The 24,565-nt window shown below is 48.6% G+C and overlaps 1 protein-coding gene and 1 non-coding gene across 2 annotated transcripts in view; both read right to left on the bottom strand.

Annotated features, from left to right (window-relative positions):
* Window positions 1-16,245, bottom strand: part of PHEX (phosphate regulating endopeptidase homolog X-linked) — a 208,832-nt gene extending 192,587 nt beyond the window's left edge. Inside the window, exons 1-2 of the mRNA XM_027534507.1 lie at window positions 15,563-16,245; window positions 11,440-11,508 (exon numbers count right to left, since the gene is read on the bottom strand). Coding sequence (XP_027390308.1) covers window positions 11,440-11,508; window positions 15,563-15,680 — 187 coding nt within the window. The 5' untranslated portion in view covers window positions 15,681-16,245. The remainder of the gene's footprint in view (window positions 1-11,439; window positions 11,509-15,562) is intronic.
* Window positions 1,941-2,044, bottom strand: LOC113888329. The gene has a single exon (XR_003509955.1). It is a non-coding gene; the product is annotated as a U6 spliceosomal RNA (small nuclear RNA).
* Window positions 16,246-24,565: the final 8,320 nt, after the last annotated feature.

Here is a 24,565-nt window from a genome sequence, read left to right as displayed (position 1 = left end):
TTCAATTCTTCTGCAAGGTGACTTTGCTACTCTTTCCACCAGCATCTATTTCCCCTGCCTTGAATCTGGGCTGGCCTTATAACTTGCTTTGACCAGAAGAAAATGGCAGGGCAAGTTTTCATGAGTTTCAAAGCTAAGCCTTAAGAGGCCTTTCATCTTCCACATTAAATCCCTTTGAATGGAGCCCTGAGACTGCCCTCTGAAGAGGAGGAGGTAAGGCCACATGAAGAAAAACCAAGCCACCACCAATGGCCAGGCATGTGATTGAGACTATCATGGACCTTTCAGGCCAGGCAAGCCTCCAGCTGAATGCAGCTATATGAATGAGCCTAAGACAATCTCCACAGAGGAACCCCACCAAACCCAAATCATCATAAGAAATATTAAACCACTCATTTCAGGCCTTTAAGGTTTGGGGTGGTTTGTTCCACAACAAAGACTAACTGAAACAGAGGCCCACACACAAAATCTAAATGTTGAAAAGATCTATTTACAATATATTCATACTTTCATAAAGACCTGGAGGGCCAGGTATGGATTCTTAAACCCCTTGACATTTAGGGAAGCTCTCAGAGAAATGAACCCCTGGAAGAGATCCAAAGAGGCCCTGAAAGGAAGCTTGGGGCCATCTTAGAGGGGATTCTGGGTTGCAGAAGGAGAGGGCTGTTGCTTTGGCCCCACAGACTCCTTGTCCAGGGGAGAGGCGTGGCCAGAGCAGGGCAAAGAGGAACTTTCTAAATGAGGGGCCCAAGGCAGACGCCACTCTTGCCCAAGTCTAGGGGCAGAACTGGCTATCTGTATAAGTTAACAGAAAGACACAATAGACTGATCTGCCATTTTTTCCTTTCTTAAAGCCACACTCAATTACATATGGAAGACAATCAGTAGGAAGTTTGTGCATAGCTAAATATGTATCCATGAGCTTAAAAAAAAAATCTTTCATTACAAGATGAGAAGGTCCCCAAATTCCTAATACTAAACTCCAACTCTCTTTCAACTGCTGGCTACCACTCTAACCTAAAGATATGCACCAAATCATTTTTTTAAGGGCAGCCAATATTTTAATGACATTGGAAAGATGACATCCTGGGTGATTTTTATCCTTAATTAATGCCAGAATACATTTATGTTTGAAGTAATGGAAACCCAATGAGTTTTCAGCTAAACATGAATGACTAGCCAAAAAAGTATAATCTGCATAAATTTAGATATGCATACTACAGTTTGGTTATGTGTGGTTCTTCCAGGTTTAAAAGTAAGGCTACTTATTTCCTTAGCCTAGACATTCTATGAAAATTTCAAACAGCTTTATGTCTTCAATGAAGTGACTAATATACAAGCATCCTAATCGCTACAGAAATTCAAATTCCCCACCACTCTCAATCCTTCCACACACTGCCCCAAGAAGCAAAAAAAAAAAAGTGGTTTAGAATCTAAGTTTGGCAAAGTTTAAATTAACTTAACATTTTTATCTTTCTTTTTTAATTAGTTATTTTAATTGGAGGCTAATTACTTTACAATATCATAGTGGTTTTTGCCATACATTGACATGAATCAGCCATGGGTGTACATGTGTTCCCCATCCTGAACCCCCTCCATCTTCCCTCCCCATCCCACCCCTCAGGGTCATCCCAGTGCACCAGCCTTGAGCACCCTGTCTCATGCATCAAACCTGGACTGGCGATCTATTTCACATATGGTAATATACATATTTCAATGCTATTCTCTCAAATCATCCTACCCTTGCCTTCTCCCACAGAGTCCAAAAGTCTGTTCTTTACATCTGTGTCTCTTTTGCTGTCTCACATATAGGGTCATCATTACCATCTTTCTAAATTCCATATATATGCGTTAATATACTGTATTGGTGTTTTTCTTTCTGACTTACTTCACTCTGTATAATAGGCTCCAGTTTCATCCACCTCATTAGAACTGGCCCAAAAAATATGGAATGCTTCACAAACTTGTGTGTCATCCTTGTGCAGGGGCCATGCTAATCTCTGTATCATTCCAATTTTAGTATATGTGCTGCCAAAGCGAGCACAATATTTTTATCTTTCAAAATTAATTAGGTTGCCTCCAATTACAATTTTTGTTTCTGCTACTATTTCATCACTAATATGTAATATGCAAATATGTTAGGACACAAAGTTTTCATTTTAGTTTATATTTATGGTTAATCGGGCTCTGCAGTCCCAGAATGAATCTGCTGTGTGACACCTCAGGGACATGGATCACAGAAGTTTCAGTCCCATACAATATTCACATAAGCACACTGTTTACTGGCTACCTTCCCAAATCCCCCAGCCCCAAACCCTCAAATGTATCCCATCTCCTCAGTATTCTTGCAGGTATCTAAACTGCAAGATCAGCTCTGACCTCAGTCCTGATACAAAGTGGAGAATACATCACTCACACTGAATTTGGAACTGAGCCCACTAAGTGGAAAAACTCCAGCTACAGCCTCTCAATTCATCATTCACAGTTCACAGCTGGGCACAGGGTTGCACTTTATACAGAGGAGCTGTGACTTAAAATTGCAAGGGACCATAATTGTCAAGACACCAAAACTCCTTTCCCCCTACTCAGTTCATGGATAAAACTCAGAGAGTCTTCTTTTAATAAAAGAAATACGATGACAAAGAAACTCTGCGAAATGCCAGGCTATGTAGTCCCTCAAGTCATCACATACAAGACAAATTGTTATTTGGTCTCCAGCTAGCATTTGTGTAGTAGAGGTGGAGGCACTACTCCTTATACCAGCCTGACTTCTTAAAGTTTAACCAGGGCTAAAAGGGGTGGGGTGGGTGGTAACAATAAAGTCACTAATACTGAGCAGTTTCCCTCTGTGCCAGGAACTATGCTAAGCCCTTCTCAGGCAGTGTAGCCTCATCACATACTCTAGACCCAGACCACCTGATTTTGAATGCCAACACCACCATGCAATAACTATGCAACCTTAGCCTCTCTGTATTTTAGTTTCCTCATCTGTAAAATGGGGTAATAAAAGCACCACATAGGATTTTCATGAGAATTAAATGAGTACGTGTAAAGCACTTAGAAAAGTGTCAGGCACACTGCCAAATAAATACAGTTGCCAGATAAAGTACAGAATACCTAGTGAAATTTGCATTTCATATAAATGACTACTTTTATAGTGCAAGTACTACCAAATATTTCATGGGACATACTTGTACCAAAAAAAAAAAATTTGTCATTGTATATCTGCAATTCAAATTTAACTGGGCATCCTGAATGTATGCATGTAGCTAAATCTGGCAACCATACATACAAATTTGCTATTACAATTTCACAAACACTCATGCTAAACTCTTGACGCCAGATGTTTCAGAGCTCATAGAGTCTAGAAAAGCAATGCAATGCATAAACCACAGATGATATAATACTGCCAGCAATGTCTGAAGTAGCACTCCTGAAGCAAACACATTAATAATTCTATAGGGAACAGTGCGCATTCTCTGAAGACGGATGAATAATGCCTAAAACAGCCTCACATGAGTTAAGATACAGTTCTGCCATCACAAGAATTGACGCCAGGTCCTATCTTGCCAACTGAGTTACAATGCTCTCTGAGTAAGGGGTAAAGGGGAAGACATCATGGACCTCAACTTCTCGTACTAACACCATCATTATTTTCTTCTATTCTCATAACCAGCATGATAAATTAAAAACTCTTCCCTGGTGGCTCAGTAGGAAAGAATCTACCTGCCAACGCAGGAGAACTGGGTTCAATCCCTGATCGGTAACATCTCACATGCTACAAAGCAATTAAGCCCTGTGGGCCACGACGACTGAGCCTGTGCTCTGTAATGAGAAGCCACCACAATAAGTCCACTCGTCAAAACTAGAGAGGAACCTCTGTGCTCCACAACTAGAGAAAGTCCATGGGAAGTAATAAAGGCCCAGTGCAGAAAAAAAAAATTCTTTTTCCCATTTTACAGATTGTGAAACTGAGTCATAGGTGGGTTTATGTATTTAGCCCAGATCAGCCTTCGAACTAAAGTTAGCCTCTCTGCTCCTATCCACTACCACCACTATCATTAACAAGTCCTTTTCTTGTTTCCTCACTTCTTTGTATTCTTTCTCCGTTATTCTGAAAGAGGGATTAGGATGTGACTAGAAAAGAGAAGTAAGGAAAGATGGCACCTCAGAAAATATGGCAACTGTTTGCAAAATGCCCAAAACGCCCTTCTCCCAAACATCATCCTTCAAGCAACACAAGCATGCGGCCCCGAGGCAGGCACGTGACGCACGTGACACACATGGTGCCGAGGCAGGCACGTGATGCACGCAAGCGGTGCCGAGGCACGCATGTGATGCACGCACACGGCGCCGAGGCAGGCACATGATGCATGCATGCGGCACCGAGGCACGCACGTGAGCACGTGATGCACACGGCAGCGAGGCATGCACGTGATGCACGCACGCGGCGCCGAGACACGCACGTGATGCAAACGGCACCGAGGCGGGCACGTAATGCACGAACGCAGCAACGAGGCACGCACGTGACGCAAACGGCACCGAGGCAGGCACGTAATGCACGCACGCGGCGCTGAGGAGGGCACGTGACGCACGCACGCGGCACCGAGGCACGCACGTGACGCACCCGGCGCAGAGGCACGCACGTGACGCTCGGGACGCACACGGCGCCGAGGCACGCACGTGACGCGCCCGGCGCCGAGGCACGCATGTGACGCACCCGGCGCCGAGGCACGCACGTGATGCACGGGACGCACACGGCACCGAGGCACGCACGTGACGCACGTGACGCACCCGGCGCCGAGGCACGCACGTGACACACCCGGCGCCGAGGCACGCACGTGACGCACGTGACGCACACTGCGCCGAGGCACGCACGTGACGCACGTGACGCACACGGCGCCGAGGCACGCACGTGACGCACGTGACGCACGTGACGCACACGGCGCCGAGGCACGCACGTGATGCACCCGGCGCAGAGGCACGCACGTGACGCACGGGACGCACACGGCGCCGAGGCACGCACGTGACGCGCCCGGCGCCGAGGCACGCATGTGACGCACCCGGCGCCGAGGCACGCACGTGATGCACGGGACGCACACGGCACCGAGGCACGCACGTGACGCACGTGACGCACCCGGCGCCGAGGCACGCACGTGACACACCCGGCGCCGAGGCACGCACGTGACGCACCCGGCGCCGAGGCACGCACGTGACGCACGTGACGCACACGGCGCCGAGGCACGCACGTGACGCACGTGACGCACACTGCGCCGAGGCACGCACGTGACGCACGTGACGTACACGGCGCCGAGGCACGCACGTGACACACCCGGCGCAGAGGCAGGCACGTGACGCACGGGACGCACACGGCGCCGAGGCACGCACGTGACGCACGTGACGCACGTGATGCACACGGCGCCAAGGCACGCACGTGACGCACGTGACGTACACGGCGCCGAGGCACGCACGTGACGCACCCGGCGCAGAGGCACGCACGTGACGCACTCGGCGGCGAGGCACGCACGTGACGCACCCGGCGCCGAGGCACGCTGGTGACGCACCCGGCGGCGAGGCACGCACGTGACGCACATGGCGCCGAGGCACGCACGTGACGCACGTGACGCACACGGCGCCGAGGCACGCATGTGACGCACCCGGCGCCGAGGAACGCACGTGATGCACCCGGCGCCGAGGCACGCACGTGACGCACGTGACGCACACAGCGCCGAGGCACGCACGTGACGCACGTGACGCACACGGCGCCAAGGCACGCACGTGACGCGCCCGGCGCAGAGGCACGCACGTGACGCACACAGCGCCGAGGCACGCACGTGACGCACACGGCGCTAAAGCACGCACGTGACGCACACGGCACCGAGGCACGCACGTGACGCACGTGACTCACTCGGCGCCGAGGCACGCACGTGACGCACCCGGCGCCGAGGCACGCACGTGACGCACCCGGCGCCGAGGCACGCAGGTGACGCACCCGGCGGCGAGGCACGCACGTGACGCACATGGCGCCGAGGCACGCACGTGACGCACGTGACGCACACGGCGCCGAGGCACGCACGTGACGCACCCGGCGCCGAGGAACGCACGTGATGCACCCGGCGCCGAGGCACGCACGTGACGCACGTGACGCACACAGCGCCGAGGCACGCACGTGACGCACGTGACGCACACGGCGCCAAGGCACGCACGTGACGCGCCCGGCGCAGAGGCACGCACGTGACGCACACAGCGCCGAGGCACGCACGTGACGCACACGGCGCTAAAGCACGCACGTGACGCACACGGCACCGAGGCACGCACGTGACGCACGTGACGCACTCGGCGCTGAGGCACGCACGTGACGCACCCGGCGCCGAGGTACGCAAGTGACGCACCCGGCGCCGAGGCAGGCACGTGAGGCACATGACGCACACGGTACCGAAGCACGCACGTGACGCACACGGCACCGAGGCATGCACATGACCCGCCCAGCGCCGAGGCAGGAACGTGACGCACGTGACGCACATGGCACTGAGGCACGCACGTGACGCACACGGCGCCGAGGCACGCACAGGACTCACCCTGCGCCGAGGCACGCACGTGACGCACGTGACGCACGTGACGCACACGGCGCCGAGGCACGCACGTGACGCACCCGGCGCAGAGGCAGGCACGTGACGCATGGGACGCACACGGCGCCGAGGCACGCAAGTGACGCACCCGGCGCCGAGGCACGCATGTGACGCACGTGACGCAAACGGTGCCGAGGCACGCACGTGACGCACCCGGCGCCGAGGCACGCACGTGACGCACGTGACGCAAACGGTGCCGAGGCACGCACGTGACGCACACGGCGCCGAGGCACGCACAGGACTCACCCTGCGCCGAGGCACGCACGTGACGCACGTGACGCACCCGGCGCCGAGGCACGCACGTGACGCACCCGGCGCCGAGGCACGCACGTGACGCACCCGGCGCCGAGGCACGCACGTGACGCACCCGGCGGCGAGGCACGCACGTGACGCACATGGCGCCGAGGCACGCACGTGATGCACGTGACGCACACGGCGCCGAGGCACGCACGTGACGCACCCGGCGCCGAGGAACGCACGTGATGCAGCCGGCGCCGAGGCACGCACGTGACGCACGTGACGCACACGGCGCCGAGGCACGCACGTGACGCACGTGACGCACACGGCGCCGAGGCACGCACGTGACGCACGTGACGCACACGGCGCCGAGGCACGCACGTGACGCACCAGGCGCAGAGGCACGCACGTGATGCCCACAGCGCCGAGGCACGCACGTGACGCATGCGGCGCCAAAGCACGCACGTGACGCACACGGCACCGAGGCACGCACGTGACGCACATGGCGCCGAGGCATGAACGTGACGCACGTGACGCACACGGCGCCGAGGCAGGCACGTGACGCACATGACGCACACGGCGCCGAGGCAGGCACGTGACGCACATGACGCACACGGCGCCGAGGCAGGCACGTGACGCACATGACGCACACAGCGCCAAGGCACGCACGTGACGCACACGGCACAGAGGCACGGACGTGACGCACCCGGCACCGAAGCACGCACGTGACGCACACAGCGCCGAGGCATGCACGTGACGCACGTGACGCACACGGTGCCGAGGTAGGCACGTGATGCACATGACGCACACGGCGCCGAGGCACACACGTGACGCACACAGCGCCGAGGCACGCACGTGATGCATGGGACGCACATGGCACCGAAGCACGCACGTGACGCACCCGGCGCCGAGGAACACACGTGATGCACCCGGCGCCGAGGCACGCACGTGACGCACGTGACGCACACGGCGCCGAGGCACGCACGTGACGCACCCGGCACCGAGGCCCGCACGTGACGCACGTGACGCCGAGGCACGCACGTGACGCACGTGACGCACACGGTGCCGAGGTAGGCACGTGATGCACATGACGCACACGGCGCCGAGGCACGCACGTGACGCACACGGCGCCGAGGCACGCACGTGATGCATGGGACGCACACGGCACCGAAGCACGCACGTGACGCACATGGCACCGAGGCACGCATGTGACGCACACGGCGCCGAGGCAGGCACATGACGCACGTGACGCACACGGCGCAGAGGCACGCACGTGACGCACCCGGCACCAAAGCACGCACGTGACACACACGGCGCCGAGGCAGGCACGTGATGCACGCACGCTGCGCCGAGGCACACACGTGACGCACGGGACACACACGGCACCGAGGCATGCACGTGACGCACGTGACGCACACGGCGCCGAGGCACGCACGTGACGCACACGGCGCCGAGGCATGCACGTGACGCACCCGGCATCGAGGCACGCACACAACGCACGGCGCCGAGGCACGCACGTGACGCACACGACGCACACTGCGCCGAGGCACTCACGTGATGCACACGGCGCCGAGGCACGCATCTGACGCACCCGGCGCCGAGGCACGCACGTGACCCACGTGACGCACACGGTGCCGAAGCACGCACCTGACGCACGTGACGCAAACGGCGCTGAGGCACGCACGTGACGCACCCGGCGCCGAGGCACGCACGTGACGCACACGGCGCCGAGGCACGCACGTGATGCACTGGACGCACACGGCGCCGAGGCACGCACATGACGCACGTGACGCACACATCGCCAAGGCACGCACGTGACGCACACGGCGCAGAGGCACGCACGTGACGCACCCGGCACCAAAGCACGCACGTGACGCACACGGCGCCGAGGCACGCACGTGATGCACATGACGCACACGGCGCTGAGGCCGGCATGTGATGCACGCACGCGGCGCTGAGGCACGCACGTGATGCACAGGGCACCGAGGCAGGCACGTGATGCACGCACGCTGTGCCGAGGCACACACGTGACGCACCCGGCACCGAGGCACGCACTTGACGCACGTGACGCACACGACGCCGAGGCACGCACGTGATGCACGTGACGCACACGGCGCCGAGGCACGCACGTGACGCACCTGGCACCGAAGCACGCACGTGACACACCCGGCACCAAAGCACGCACGTGACGCACCCGGCACCGAGGCACGCACGTGACGTACACGGCGCCGAGGCACGCACGTGACGCACGTGACGCACACAGCGCTGAGGCACGCACGTGACGCACGTGACGCACACAGCGCTGAGGCACACACGTGACGCACACGGCGCCGAGGCAGGCACGTGATGCACGCACGCGGCACTGAGGCACGCACGTGACGCACAGAGCACCGAGGCAGGCACGTGATGCACGCACGCTGCGCTGAGGCACGCACGTGACGCACACGGCGCCGAGGCAGGCACGTGACGCACGCACAGGGCGCCGAGGCAGGCGCGTGACGCACGCACGCGGTGCTGAGGCACGCACGTGACGCACATGACGCACGCACGCGGCGCCGAGGCAGGCGCGTGACGCACGCACGCGGCGCCGAGGCAGGCACGCGCACACAGTAAGGCTTACACTAAAAACAGCTAGCAAGGGAAACAAGCTGTCAGGAAGCAACCGGATCAGTTTCATTCTTCAGGCTTTACTTTTTCATTATTGTGATTTGTAGTAGAGACAAAACTCATGAAATAACTGGTACTCTATACAAAAACTCAAGTAAACTCAAATTGAAAGTTTGAGTTCAAAAATGTAAATTTCACACATCTGTGAGACCCGTTCCCTAGCCAAAGCACAAAGGGACGTCAGGTCTAAAAGCTGTCCTCTGATAATCCTACCTGGTCCTTCACCCTACTCCAGGTCACCCTCGCTCCACTGGAGAAAACCCTGGGTCATCTGCTCTGCTGGGAACAAGAAAGGATCTGGGAATTTGCACTTTTTTTTCACCCTTTCTGGGATAAGATAAAAAAGCTGCAACAGTTGTCTAGTCACTAGACTCCAGTAGGTCTAATGTTATGAAAAAACAGAGCAAGACAGGACTAGGATCCAAGAAAGTTACCTGGCATGGCCTCTAGCGCACGGGCACAGATGGACAGGAGCCAGACATGAACTTGAAGCCCAGCCCTGTCGCTAACTCAGATTGTGACCCTTAGCAAGCTATTTAGCTTTTGGAAGCCTACATTTCCTCATCTGCAGTTGGGCCAGGTGATAGCACCAACTTCATGGGGTTCTTATGAAGATTTTATGAGATGGTACATGTAAGTCACAGAACATATTGCCTGGTTAAAATGTGTGTGTGTGTGTTTAACTTAAGAATGAGCCAAAAAAAAAAAAAAAAGAATATACTGGTGGTTGTCAAGGAGTGTGGGATTAGCAGATGTAAACTATTTTACATACAGGATGGTTAACAGGGTCCTACTGTATAGCACAGGGAACTAAATTCAGTGATGGTGGTGGTTTAGTTGCTAAATTGTGTCCAACTCTTGTGACCCCATGGGCTGTAACCTGCCAGGCTCCTCTATCCCTGGGACTTCCTAGGTAAGGATACTAGGCTTGCTTGCCATTTCCTTCTCCCGGGGATCTTCCCAACCCAAGGATCCAACTCAGGTCTCTTTAACTGCAGGTGGTCTCCTGCATTGCAGGCAGATTCTTTACCAATTGAACCCCCAGGGAAGACTGTGATAAACTATGATGGAAAAGAATGTACATATATATCAGTTTAGCTCAGTCGTGTCCGACTCTTTGCCACCCCATGAATCGCAGCACGCCAGGCCTCCCTGTCCATCACCAACTCCCAGAGTTCACCCAGACTCATATCCATCAAGTCAGTGATGCCATCCAGCCATCTCTATATTGTGTGTGTGTGTGTGTGTGTGTGTAGTGTATAGTATAGTGTGTATATATATATATATATATATACACACTATATATAGTGTATGTGTGTGTGTGTGTGTGTGTGTGTGTGTGTGTGTATAGTATAACTGAGTTGCTGTACAGCAGTAATTAACACATTGCAATTCACCTAAACTTCAGTTTTAAAAGTTTTTAAAAAGGACTGTAATAACATATATATCTAACCTAGTATCTTTGTATAAATCCTCAGAGTTTAAAAGCCCTTTTACCTATGTCTTTTCCATTTTAATCAATGCCGCTGCCAAAAATCTAAGTATTTCCTTGATTCTCTGTATTTTTTTACAGCCCACATCCAGCTAAGGTAATAGGAATGTCGATAGTCTCTGTCTTCAGGTTTTAAGAAAGGCCATTCAGTCTTCCACACCCCTTTCTGATTTCCTTATAATGACTTGGAATACTGCACAGCTGTTTTATTGCAAGAAAAAAAAAAAAGAACAGGAAACCTATGTTCCACAACTTCACACCAAGACTTGAAAGTAAAGTTAAAATTTCATCAGAATTGCATTTCATACTTGGTAAACCTCAAACAAGCAAAATACTAAAAATACCACCTGTTTTCTCTTCCATTCCCCAAGGTACCATAATTATAACTTGACACAGGGTGGAAAACTGACTTACCAGCTTCGATGCATTCTGGCTTCAGGCAGTACTCTGGTTTAGCATGGAGACTTAAGAAACCTTGACTCACTGAAAAAACAGACCAAAATAAATGACTGGCTTGCAGCAGACCACCAACAGGTAACCCACTGTGAGGCACACTTGTGAGACATTTGATATCTATTCATCCTTCCCTGTATTGACACCACATTCAAAAATCCACTTGGCTCATTGTCACAGAACCAGACTCTGGTCACTAGCTAAGCAACCTTGGTGAGACTCTTGGTTGCTCCCAAACTTGGTTTGCTTGAACGTGAAGACAAGTGGGCACAACTAGACCCATGCTTCTTAGAGTGGGGTCCCAGGGGCAAAGGCAGCACAGCAACATCACCTGGGAGCTAATGAGAAATGCAGATGACCAAGCCCTACCCTGACCTTCAGACTCACAAACTCTGGGGTTGGGGCCCAACCATCCTCCTTTTATTTATTTAATTTTAGTCTATCTATTTGCTTATGGCTTTACCGGGTCTTCAGTGCTTTGCATGGGCTTTCTCTAGAGAGTTGCAGTGAGTGGGGGCTACTCTCAAGTTGTGGTGCATGGTCTTCTCATTGCAGTGGCTTCTCTTGTTGAGTGGCACAGTCTCTAGGTGTATGGGCTTCAATAGTTGTGGCACAGGGACCTAGTTGCCTCACAGCATCTGAGATCTTTCTGGACCAGGGATCAAACCCGTGTCCCCTGCATTGGCAGGCAGACTCTTAACCTCTGGTCCACCAGAAAAGTCCCATTTGCATTTTAACAAGCCCTCCATGTTATTCTGATGCACACTCAAGTTTGAGAACCATTTGGTTAAATAATCCCTAAAGTCTCTATCTCCGATTATCTGTGGTTTAAGTCTAATCATTTCACTTTTTGTTTACAACTACATTCTCATTTTAGTGATGGGAAAATTGAAAGTTATAGATTGTGTCATTTGGACTAAATCCAGAGCTGAAGGAGAAAGCTAGCATATGTGGCATTTAAAGTTCTGCATCTTATCTAAACCATTCATACAGATACAGCCCATAAAAGGAGGAAGAGTAACAGAGATTTTTTTTCGGTCAAGAGAATCATTATCTGCCTGTCCTGTACTCCACACCCACCTCCCACCAGGCCCAGCCCAGCTACCACACAGATACAGCTTGGTGGACCAAGTTTCCAACTACTTCCACCAAAACAAAACCAAACAGAAACCCTACAAGACCTAAGTAGCTTTTCACCAATGGCTTCATTTCCCCCACCTGGCTGGCAACTTTCAGCAAATGTTTGGAGGGGTGCCCTGTTCATAAACTTCACGTGGCACCTGGACGTTAGCAGATATGAGTTTAGACTTTGAAAATATTTGTGGTAGCCAAGGAAATTGTGGGGAATTCATTATTGCTGTACTCTGTGAGCAGAAATAAGGAATCATTTGGAAATGTGGCCGTGGGGAGATGGAAGGTAGAGGGTGAAAGGAGGCCAAGCCCTTTCAAGGCATCCTCAGCAGAGGAAAAGTATCCCTATGTTTCTGCTAGAGATGGAAGACCTATACATCACCTGCCAGTGTGGCAATTTGTGTTATTTATTAACCCACATTCTAAGAGGAGCCTGCTTTGTCTTTGTTCTTTTCTCTGCTGCCATCCTCCAGTCTTTTTACCTGTGTTACATTAAACATTCAAGAAAATTGCTTATGAAACAAACATCTCAGGCCTATTTTTAAGAAAAGAAGTATCTTAAAGTTATATTTTGATTTCTTTAGAAATCAAAAAAAGTAAAAATATATATGTGGAGCATAACAATTAGCATGAAATATTTCAATATGCCTTGGTGATTGAACCATAAATTTTTCCCTTCAGTCTATTACTATATGTTTACCAAATTTTCTTTAATGAGCATGTCTTTTTTTAATGTGGAAAAAGAAAGTTTATTGTAAATAATAATACTTTAACATTCTGGACAATACCTTCTTGATACTAACCTTATTTTATTTTAGAAAAAATATAATAAAATAATTAAAGACTTATTCCTTTCAAGATACAAACTTCCAGTTATAAAATAAATAGGTCATGTGGTAACATATAGCCTGGTGACCATAGTAACACTATATTGTATATCTGGAAGTTGATAAGAGAGTAGATCTTAAAAGTTCTCACCACAAGAAAAAATATAATTTGACAAAAATACCATTTCTTTTTAAATTTCAGAGCGTGCAACTACTTAAAAGCAAATGTCTCTGAATGTATACATCCAAATGGACATGGCCACCTGAAGCAATACTTCTCAAACTTTAATTTGAAAATGAATCATCTGGGAATCTTGTGAAAAATGCAGGTTCTGAATCAGTAGGTCTGGGGTGGGGCTCTGGCTCCCAAGTAATGCGGATGCTGCTGGTCCACGGACCACACTTGGGAGTAGTGAAGACTGAGGGAGAATTATTCTCTAACATCATTACACCTTCTGTTAAAGATTCTAAGTGAGAGAGAGCCAAGTTATCGGGCACATTGGAAAGTTATTTTTTTCTATTTTATGTAGGCCTCCTTACCCATAATAGCATCAACTGGCTTGATGAATTTTACTGTGCTTGAAAAACTTTAGAGCTGATCCCAAAGGATCGTCTTCTCTCAAAGAACAAAGATTTGGAATCCCCTAATTCTAATGGTTAGGACTCCGCATGGCAGAGGGCCTGGGTTCGATCCCTGGTTGGGGGACTAATATCCCACAAGCTGAATGGTGTGGAAAAAAAAAATGCTGCCATCAAGAATATTCTAATAATATGCTACAGCCTCAGAACTCCCATAAGAGTGGGAGGAATTTCAAAGAAGCTTCAAGCAGCAGTAACATCATTAAAAAGAGAACATATTTTTACATAAACAATAATCACTTGGATTTGTAAGTTTGGGAGTATTTGCAAAACACTGATAGTCTAACTTTGTAGTCACTTCTCACCTAGTGCATAGTCCTTGACATTATCATTTTTCCCCCAGTTGTGAATTTCAGGATAGGACACTTGCCTAAACCCCAAGCGCCAAGAAATCTCACAACACTTTTCAAAAGCCTCAAGTTCAGTTGCAGGAATAGGAGATTCAGCGATAAGCCCATCTAATTCCCTAAATCTTCAGCCACAGAAAACATGGAAAGATGGTTTGCTCATTTTAGTAGTTTTCAACCACACAACTCTAACTTTTTAATGTTTAATTACTGGCTTTCCCCTGCCAAGATAAACGTGGCCGCCTGCATCCTGCATATGCCAAGGTCTGTTTCCAGGCTTGCTACATTTCAAACAGCACCTAGACTCTGCTCAGGAAAGGGCTTGGACCTACATAATTTTCAAGCTAATGAAATAGTATAGGCCGCATGAGAAAAATACAAAGGAGAGCAAAGATTCAGAATGCCTAAAATCTTAGAACATCCCTCTCCCCTTTCTAAGATATTTCCTTCTTTCTCATAAGAATATGTTTTTATCATCATATATACTCTCTGGGAACATCATTCTCACCAACAGTCATTAAAATCAATGCATCGCAATACCTTTCAAATCTTGGGAGGAAAACCTCTGTTTTCCTTCATATTAACTTTTAAATCTAATAGAAAGAGTTAAAATTTTATTCCACCAGAGTTACTAGATTGGAAAGGAATTGAAGAATACCACTAAAGGTGCATTTTTAAAGACTGATTTGTATTTTTTGAGTTAAATTTCATGAGTCATTCAGGCAAACATTGACAAAAATCAAATGGAAAGAAATTCCAGCATGGTTTGATCACAGTGTAAAGTCTTTCCTCACAAAATAAATGAAAGTATCTGACTATGAATTCGTCCACACTCATTTTGCTAACTATAATGCATAATAAAATGTTTGCCTGAGGCAACCAAGTCCTCCAGCCACTCAAAGCCACTTTATACCCACTTCACATTTTGGATTATGTATTTGGTACTTGGGCATTCCTATTTATTTACCTTCCTAAAGAAAAAGCTTCCTTTCATTTGCATATTTAATAGAAACTAAGGACGCACCTACTAACAGAAGCAAACAGCCCTCCACCTGCATCCTGACAAGGTTTGCCAGAATTAAGCACAAGGAAACCACTGCACACTCACCCAGTTCCCTGGCCTCCAGCGCCCCCACTTACCTAGAAAGAGGACTATGCCCAGCACCAGGGTGCCACCAACGAACACGGCCAGGGCGATTCGAGTGCCTCTGTTGGCTGTCTTTCCGATCTCCATGCTGCTCCCTGTTTCTGCCTCCATCGGGAGAGACAGAGAGGCCAGTCAAGAAGAAAGTCGCTTTTTGTGGTTTGGTGGCTGGTCTCAAGAGTCTGTTAGGCGTTGACATCCAAGGTTCTCATGCTCTTCTACTAATGGACAGGTTAAAAAAAAAAAATCCCGTCAGGAAATGTCCTCTTGCCACCCTTTCTCAAATAATTCTTCACAAATGAAATGAAACCCAAAATATTGGTTGCTTTGCCTTTCCCCCTGACCAGACAAAACAAACAGTGGTTGCTTTATCTTGGTGCTCTCCCCCAGCAAAGTCCCTCTCAACCGACCGTTTGGCAGGCTCTTCTCTCAGGCGTTCCGAGTGTACATGTTTTACTATGTTGCTGAACAGATGTTTTAGCTATTTAAATGTATAGTCACTTGGGGAGGAAAACACAATTGTCTTTATCAAAACTGGATTCTTGTCAAACTCCCCCAAACCATGATAAGTTAGGTGGCAAGGATTCTTCGGACCCACTTCAAGATCTCAAAGAATCATATAATTCTTTTGCCATAAGCATTCTGCTCGCCTGAATTGTCTTCATCAAAGATATTCTTTCAGCGTGCAAGTCCCCTTTTAAAGCCTTCTAAGAGTTCCGGGGATATCCTGGAGCATTTTATTTTCGGAACTTTGTGTATGACAGCATGTGCCAAAAATCAGAGTCATAGCCCAGTGCGGTGCAAAGTAGCAATTAAGACAACCTACAGAGGCTGATGGTTTGGACTGGAACTTGTTTTTAAGGAAGAAGGAAAAGTACCTCCTTTCTGTGGTGCTAAGAATTGTAAAAAGGTGAATAAGTGTTCAAATTAAGCTTATTAGCAAGCACACAAGATATGGCAAGAGGGTTTTTCCTCGCGTGTTTTGATGAAAAGTACACCCATGTATTTTGCCCTCCAGCCCCACCACCGGTTAGTTCGTTCTTGTGTTTTCATTAAGCCCCAGTCTCAGCAGGTTCCCCAAGATGAACTCAGAGGTTATTGATTTCACTGGAAAGACTGATTAATAACTGGTTCTTTGATTTCTTGGATCATACTAACAATTTAAGTGATAAAAATCTGCTTTCTTCACGGGGCAGGGCAACTGATATTTCAATGTTATTATTATACCTGATTAAGTTTTGCTGGAGGTCATACAACAGTTTGGAGTGGAGCTGAATTCAGCTACATCTGGTAACCAGGAGACTGCTTTTCTTATACAAAACTTCTGCCCACTGCCTTAGGGGTTCATACAAAGGCTCTGCAGACAGTCCTGTAACACCTGTTACCTTACTTTCTGCTCATTGCATGCCCCTCCCCCCAAGCCAGAAAAGCACAAGCTTTTGCCCAAATTATGACATCATGGTATGTTGTAGACATTATGTGCTCATCAACTGGTGGTTTATTTTGGTGTTACCGTTCCAATAACACATCCTAGCAGGCCTTTGACTTTTAGGATGGGATCCTCCCAAGAGTTTTGGGACTTGACTCCATAATGCTTCTTAGACTGCAAGCTCCATGAGATCAGGAATCATATCTGTCAAGTTCAGTGCTGCAGCCCCATCAGCCATAGTCTCTGGCCTGCAACAGTGAAGGGAGAAATACAAGCAATGAAAATTATACCAGTCAGCTCCAGCCACTTACTCTTTAAAAACAGCTTCAGGAACCCCAGACACTAGTGTCTTTCAGCTTCCTGATTCCTTCTAGATGCTCAGATGGTAATAATACTTCACACGGATATAGCAGTTTCATATCACATTTTAATCCCATGGTAAACCTATATATGGGGCTTCCCTGGTGGCTCAGCAATAAAGAATCCACCTGCCAATGCAGGAGACCTGGGTTCATCCCTGGGTTGGGAACATCCCCTAGAAAAGGAAATAGCAACCCACTGTAGTATTCTTGCCTGGAGAATCACATGGACGGAGGAGCCTGGTGGGCTACAGTCCACAGGGTCACAAAGAGTGGGACTGGACTGAGTGACTAAACATTAACAACAAACCTTTATACTTGCTAGCAAAGGTATTTTTCTCTCTGTTTTCCCCCAAGAATGCTGAGGTCCAAGGGCTGGCCTCTGGTGACATAGGGAAAGCTGGAAGCGGAAAGATAGCAAGGGGATCACTACCATCTCCTACGCACAGGTAAGAGGACACACTCAGAAGCACGACACCAGGACCACACCTTCCCTTTCTCCTTCCTTCTAATCTCCTCACACCTTTCCAGGTCCAGGCTGGTGATTGTGAGTTGACAACTGGAAGCCTTGGACTGGCAGTTTCCCCAAAGATGAGGGCAATTGGGACTTAGTCTGAAGCACACCTGTCCATCACATAACCACACGGATTCATTCCTGAACACTTGACTGCTCAGTGAGAAGCCTTTAAACCCAAAAGTAGTTCCATTACTTGTAATAGGAAAATTATGGTGCATGTCATCCCAAATGAAGATATGCAAATATAGATAGAAAAATGTATTAATTAAACAATGAAAATAGGTCTTTTCAAAATGTCGAAAATAAATAGTTCATATAATGTAATGAAGGTTTATTTTACCCACCAAAGGACTAAAGGAAGACATGAGAGTAGGTGGGGATTGGTAGAAGAAAGGGTACAGGTTAATCATTCATCATCAGGTGCATTCGTCATTCTGTGCCATTGTCTGCACTAATTTTTCAACCTTTTCAGAGATGATTATTTTGCTCTCAAACTGCACTTAAAAATAAAGTTGTAGCACAGAAAAAAACCTTTAGAGCAAAATAAATTCAAAGCACTGTGTACTCACAAGAGACAAAAGCAGGGATCTGCAAACTAGGGCACAAGGCCCACTGCCTGTTTTTGTAAATAAAGTTTTATTGGAACAAGGTCATGCCCATTTGTCAATGTATCATCTATGATTGCTTTCATGAAATGAAGTCAAAGTTGAGTAGTTTTGTGACACAGATGGTATGTGAGGCTTAGAATACTCTCTGGCCCTTTAAAGTTTACCAGTCCCTGAACTAACTGCTGCCTCTTCACCTCACCTACATGGCGCACATAAACAAAGCAAAATTGTCACTGCCCACATTTGACCTGCTTCTGAAAATCATTCTACTTGATATTCTGTAAATACAAGCTGTTGTGTCAAGGAAATTGGCCAATGTGTCTATGCCTGAAATTGTAATATTGAAGTTACAGCATATTGTTTAGTGTGTTTTGAGGTGAAAAGTCAGTATTCTGCTATTAAAAAGAAGAGGGCTTTGTCAAAAAAAAAATGTGTAATTTCTCAATAGCTGTAAAAATCAGTAAAGTAAAAAGTCACTGTGCAAGTGAGTCTATTAATAGTTGGGTCTGTACCAACTCAGTTGTTTCAGATAAGAAGCTCCAAGCGATTTCCCTGGTGGTCCAGTGGCTAAGACTGCGTTCCCAATGCAAGGGGCCATGTTCAAACACTGGTCAGGGAACTAGATCCAGCATGACACAACTAAGACCTGGTGTAGCCAAACAAATATTTTTAAAAATAAAAAGAAGCTCCAAGACTATCAGGAGCCTTAACTAGAATCAATTAATGAACCAACAGAAGTTTCTTGAGCTTTTCTCAGGTGCCTGACCCTCTGCAAGGCCTGTGAGGGAAGACAAAGAAGCTATGCCAGAGATTCCAGACTGGGAAACTGAGCTTGAGCAGGAAAATAAGCAAAACACATGGCAACTCAATTACAGAACACTACAGGCCAGCAGTGTCTAGAGAAGTAGAAATCTCTGCGCAGTAGATGTGTTGGGAAGACTTCCAGGAGGACCTGCAAGACTGGACAGCTTAGGGAAAAAAGGAAGGCTTTCAAATAGGCCAGACCCCACCCCAAGAGGGGACTTGCCTGGGCATTCACATCTCTGCCTGCAGAACTCACAGGTGAGACTGTTTATCCAGAGACATGAATCTGGCAATCTCAGCCCAACCCCAGTGGCCTGGAAGACAACTGGAGGCAAGTCCTTATGCTAGACATGAGTGCATCTGGCCATTACTTGGATGTTCGGGGTCTTCTGTTTCTGGCAGTAAAATCCCACGTGGGCCACAATTTCAGTGAGAGGGAAGGAAATGATTCAAATCCTGAAAAATGTACTCATCCATTCCCTGGAAGGAGGAGGGAGTGAGTGAAGGGAAAAGAGGGAGAGAGAAACACTGAAAACACAGAGCTGGGAGCTGTGGCAGGCTCTGTTATTTGTTGGCAGGTCCATCAGACTATGGAGGGTTCAAGATCCAGGCCTTCCACTAATGAGACTCATTACTTATATTATATCTGATCTGTTACAACCTCTTTCTTAGCTAGGTGTTCTGTCTCCTTTTACAGATGAGGAAACTGAAGTTTGGAGCTAGTAAGTGATTTGCCAAGGTCACAAAGCAGATATTTATCTTAGGGCCTGAGGGGTTTCAAATTCCAACATCTTTACTCTGTGCCATGCTACCTGATAAATTTGTTTATCTACCTCAGGTAATTAGCACAGTTAGGTGTAGCATGTCAAAATGACACTTGAGCTGAGGAAAAGCTATAAACTATGCTTCCTCTAATTCTCTTGTTTAAAAGACATGAGGTTTTATTTCCTTAATAGGAACAGCAGCCATAATTTAATATGGGGGGGGGGGAAGCTTTTGAGTTGGGGAACAAAAATAACGATACATAAAATATCTCCTGATTTCCTGCTGCTAGTAACTGAACGTTAGGAAAGATATATAAATTTGAAAGGTATCTAGTCATGAATTATACTTGTTTATTTCTGAGCCTAAAGGGGGCTTTTATTCCCTGATTTTCTCACCTCCTGGGCCATACATCTTCTATTTCTTCAGGATGCCTCCACTTTATGGGTATTATCATTGGTCCTTCCAGCAGTTCTAGGATATAGGAATCTTTTCCCAGGTTTTACAGAAAAGGACACTGAAGCTGGCAGAGAATAATATTCCCAAGGTTACCTGGTGGGTAAAGGACAGGGCCCAGTTGGAACTCATATCTACGTGGCTCCTGTTTTGAGAGGTACCCAGGATTCATTCTAAACAGGCATGATAAAATGACAGACACAAAGACAGGCTTCAAAAGAAGAGTATTACAGTTTTCAAGAGGAAGGTGTCAGCTACAGATTGGCGTTTAACAAAAGTATTGCTAACAACTGAACAAAGGCATTTGCCATCTGCATCTACAGAGACTGAACCCCATGCTGCTATACCTGTTGACCTTCAACAATCCCTGAGGGAGTTCAGGGTGGAGTGAGGCACTCTGTGCTCCAGGGAATCTGGTGGGACAGGTCTTCAGAGTTGGATGTTTTTAGGAACAGATTTTATGATCTCAATCCTTGCATCTAGAGAAGCACTAAATCCCTTCATGGTGACATCACATCCTCATGACTAACAAGAAAGCTTTTGTAAAATGAGTGCTTAATGGTACTGAACTCCCCCATCACCAAAATCTTATATATTGACCTTCCCCCACTGCCACTTTGGAGCAGTCTCTTGGAGCTATCTGAGATGCTGCGTCCTGGGCTGCGGTCATCATGTTGCCCCAAATAAAACTTAACTTGCAACTCTCAAGTTGTGCATCTTTTTAGGTTGACAAAGGGACATGGGGAAGCACCAGGGTTGATCGGACAGCAGGAGGGGAGAGGGGAAAGTATGAGCAAAAAGGAAGAAATGGGCGAGCCTGGGTAAGTAACTGAACAGGTTTAGAATGTGAATAATTTCAGCAGGCTCTGGTCTACCAGAGTGGTCTCCAGTTGCCCAGTTCCTAGCCCTGGGGTGATCAGGGCAGGGGGATATGGTCCTGGACACTGCACAAGCCTGATCAAAAGAGGCAGGTGGTGGCATGGGCTCAGGATTGGTTGCTTTGCATTTCAGAGGCAAGGTATGAGGCAAGTCACTCACTATTAGCTAAACCTTCGAGGGGCCACCCCACTGCTTCCAAAAGGCCTGAAGGTGTCAAAAATCATAAAATATAGAAAAGAACAAGATTAATGGCTACAAAACCCATGAGATTTTTTTTCCAGAGCACTCTACTGCATAAAATTTCTATTAAAACGTAGTGACTATTCATCCAACTAGTACTTACCTACTACATCCTCAAATTGACCAGGCCCATCCTGACCCCTCAGTTAGACTACTAACATCTTTAAATATAGCCAACTGTTCAAGGATAGCTTACTCAGATCTGTTTCTGAAGGCAGGAGGCATATAGAGAAGCAAGGCACGAGAATCTTCTAGAGGGCTAGGCTCTATCCCTAGGGTATCTGATCTAGTAGGTTGGAAATCTGCATTTCTAACAAGCTCCTGCATGCATGCATGCTAAGTTGCCTCAGTCGTGTCTGACTCTTTGTGACCCTATGAACTAATGCCCACCAGGCTCTGCTGTCCACGTGATTCACAAGTCAAGAATACTGGAGTGGGTTGCTGTACCCTCCTCCAGGGAACAAGCTCCTAGGTGATGCTACTACTGCTGGTCTGAGGACCACATTTTGAGAACCAGTGGCTTAGAGAAACCACTGAATCTCTTTACAGTGTAGTAAGGTAAACTCAAGAACTAGCAAAACTAAATGTCAAACTTATGTACTGAAACCAAGGATGACATTCAGAATATCTAACAACCAGTATGGCATGGCATTCATTCACCAGGGGCTGGGGCCAGTCTCACTGGCCCCTGCTGTGGCAAGCTGTTGCCATTTTGTTAAATGAACAGTTGTGAAGTGGAGCACAGGGTACCGGATGGTGATCCTTTTTCAACAAAAGACCACAAGAGGAAGTACAGGGCACACCACACTGGAAGGTGAAGGCAGAGTGCAGACAAAGAAGTGCGACCTGGGGCACAGGCCTCTCTTAGCGTCCTGGGGTGGAGTGCTTTGGGGTTCCCGAGTAAGGCCAGATGGATCAATTCAAAGCAAAAAGAGGACTGTGGTCAGCTCCACAGGGGTCTTATCTAAGAGTCAACCAAGGGGGCTGAATCTGGGAGCAGGGGAAACAATCACAAGGGCTGCTGTGGGCTGTTCTCTAGGACAGCAGTCCCCAACCTTTCAGGCATCAGGGATGGATTTCGTGGGACACAGTTTTTCCATGGACCAGGGGTGAGGGGATGGTTTTGGGAGGATTCAGCACCCCACTCCAGTACTTTGCCTAGAAAATCCCATGGACAGAGGAGCCTGGTAGGCTGCAGTCCATAGGGTCCCTGAGGGTCGGACACGACTGAGCGACTTCACTTTCACTTTTCACTTAAGGAAATGGCAACCCACTCCAGTGTTCTTGCCTGGAGAATCCCAGGGACGGGGGAGCCTGGTGGCTGCCGTCTATGGGGTTGCATAGAGTCGGACACGACTGAAGCGACAGCAGCAGCTGAGCAAGTGCATTACATTGACTGTGCACTTTAATCTAATGCCGCTGCTGATCTGACAGGAGGTACCGGACCATGGCCTGGAGGTGGGGGGACCCCTGATCTAGGACACACACTTGTAAGAGAGGCGAGTTTCAGTTCAAGGTCCCCATAGGCCACTTGGCCAAACAAAATGGATGCCGAGGCAGCAACACCAGGGAATAAGCAGCTTAGCAGGCACGACGTCTAGTTGCTGGATCTCGAGGGTCCCAGGAGCAGGGTGGGGTAGACGAGGCTGCAGGGGGCCCAGAGCTGCAGCCAGCCACAGCAAAGTAAGGAGGGGCTTCAATATTTAACAACAGCTGCAGCCACAAGGTTATGAACCAACTGAATTGCAGTCCTGAGTCAAATTTCAAGTGGACTTTTGATGATACTTAAAACTCTTCAGTGGCTGCCAGTGGCTTTTAGGAAAATGTCAAAACGCTTCATGTGGAGGTCCTACGTGACTGAACCCATGCCATCTTCACTGGACCGACAGCTCCTCATTTTACACCCTACACACCAATCATTCTAAACCTCTTCAAGTTTCCAAACACGCCAAACTTCACCTAGCCTCTGTGTCTTAGAAAAGATTTCTCCTTTTGCCTGGAAAATCATTTCCTCGGGAAACTCAAATTCATCTTCTAAGACTCAACTCAAACTTTGCCTCCTCAGGAAGTCCTCCTAGACCCCTCTTCCTCTCAAGGTCACAGGCAACCTGTCATATCATTCAGATTCTATTACAATCATCTCTAGAGGAATTCACCACATTAGATGACACGTAAGGTGAATGTAGGCTTCCCAGGAGGCTCAGTGGTAAAGAATCCACCTGCCAAGTGGGAGATGAGTGTTTGATCCCTGGGTCGGGAAGATCCCCTGGAGGAGGAAATGGCAACCCACTCCAGTATTCTTGCCTGGAGAATTCCATGGGCAGAGGAGCCTGGTGGGCTATAGTCCATAGCGTCACAAAGAGTCAGACATGACTGAGCAACTAAACAACAATAAGGTGAATACAGGCATTTATTATTTATAATACAGGTATTTACAGGTAAATACATCAATTTTAAGAGGGGCTTTTTGCAAGCTTTAATGTCTCTAGAAGTAGGGTGTACCTTACAACTGGTGGTGTGGTGTAAGTTGACAGAGTTTGTCTTTCTTAATGGTACACAGTATTGTGGTACATCTTCAATCAACTGTATTTTGGATTCAATGAAATAAGCTTTTCTCCTTCCCATATCCACATCCTATGCAATACTGTGCATGGAGGATATGCTTTGACTCTCAGCCCCACTCAGACCTTCTGACATGTTTAATGTGAGGCCCACCAGCTCACTTGCCAAGCTCCCTTGCCAGTCGGGACATCCATGGGCCATTGGAGGGCAGCAGGCAGGTAGAAGCCTCCTGTGGTTTTTGCTTGCTGCCCCTGGCTCTGCCCGTGGCTCCAGCAGGAGCAGGGCCAGAGGTGACAGCAGCAGGAGTGTGTGGGACTGTGCCTCCTGGAGTCCCACTTAGCAGCAGCCACCACAGGGTGAGTGTGCTCAGGCTCAGGGTCGGC

Source organism: Bos indicus x Bos taurus, chromosome X, assembly GCF_003369695.1.
Source record: "Bos indicus x Bos taurus breed Angus x Brahman F1 hybrid chromosome X, Bos_hybrid_MaternalHap_v2.0, whole genome shotgun sequence".
Lineage (NCBI taxonomy): Eukaryota > Metazoa > Chordata > Mammalia > Artiodactyla > Bovidae > Bos > Bos indicus x Bos taurus.
The sequence above is the reverse complement of the archived record's forward strand: the minus strand, read 5'-3'. Positions and strand labels throughout refer to the sequence as shown.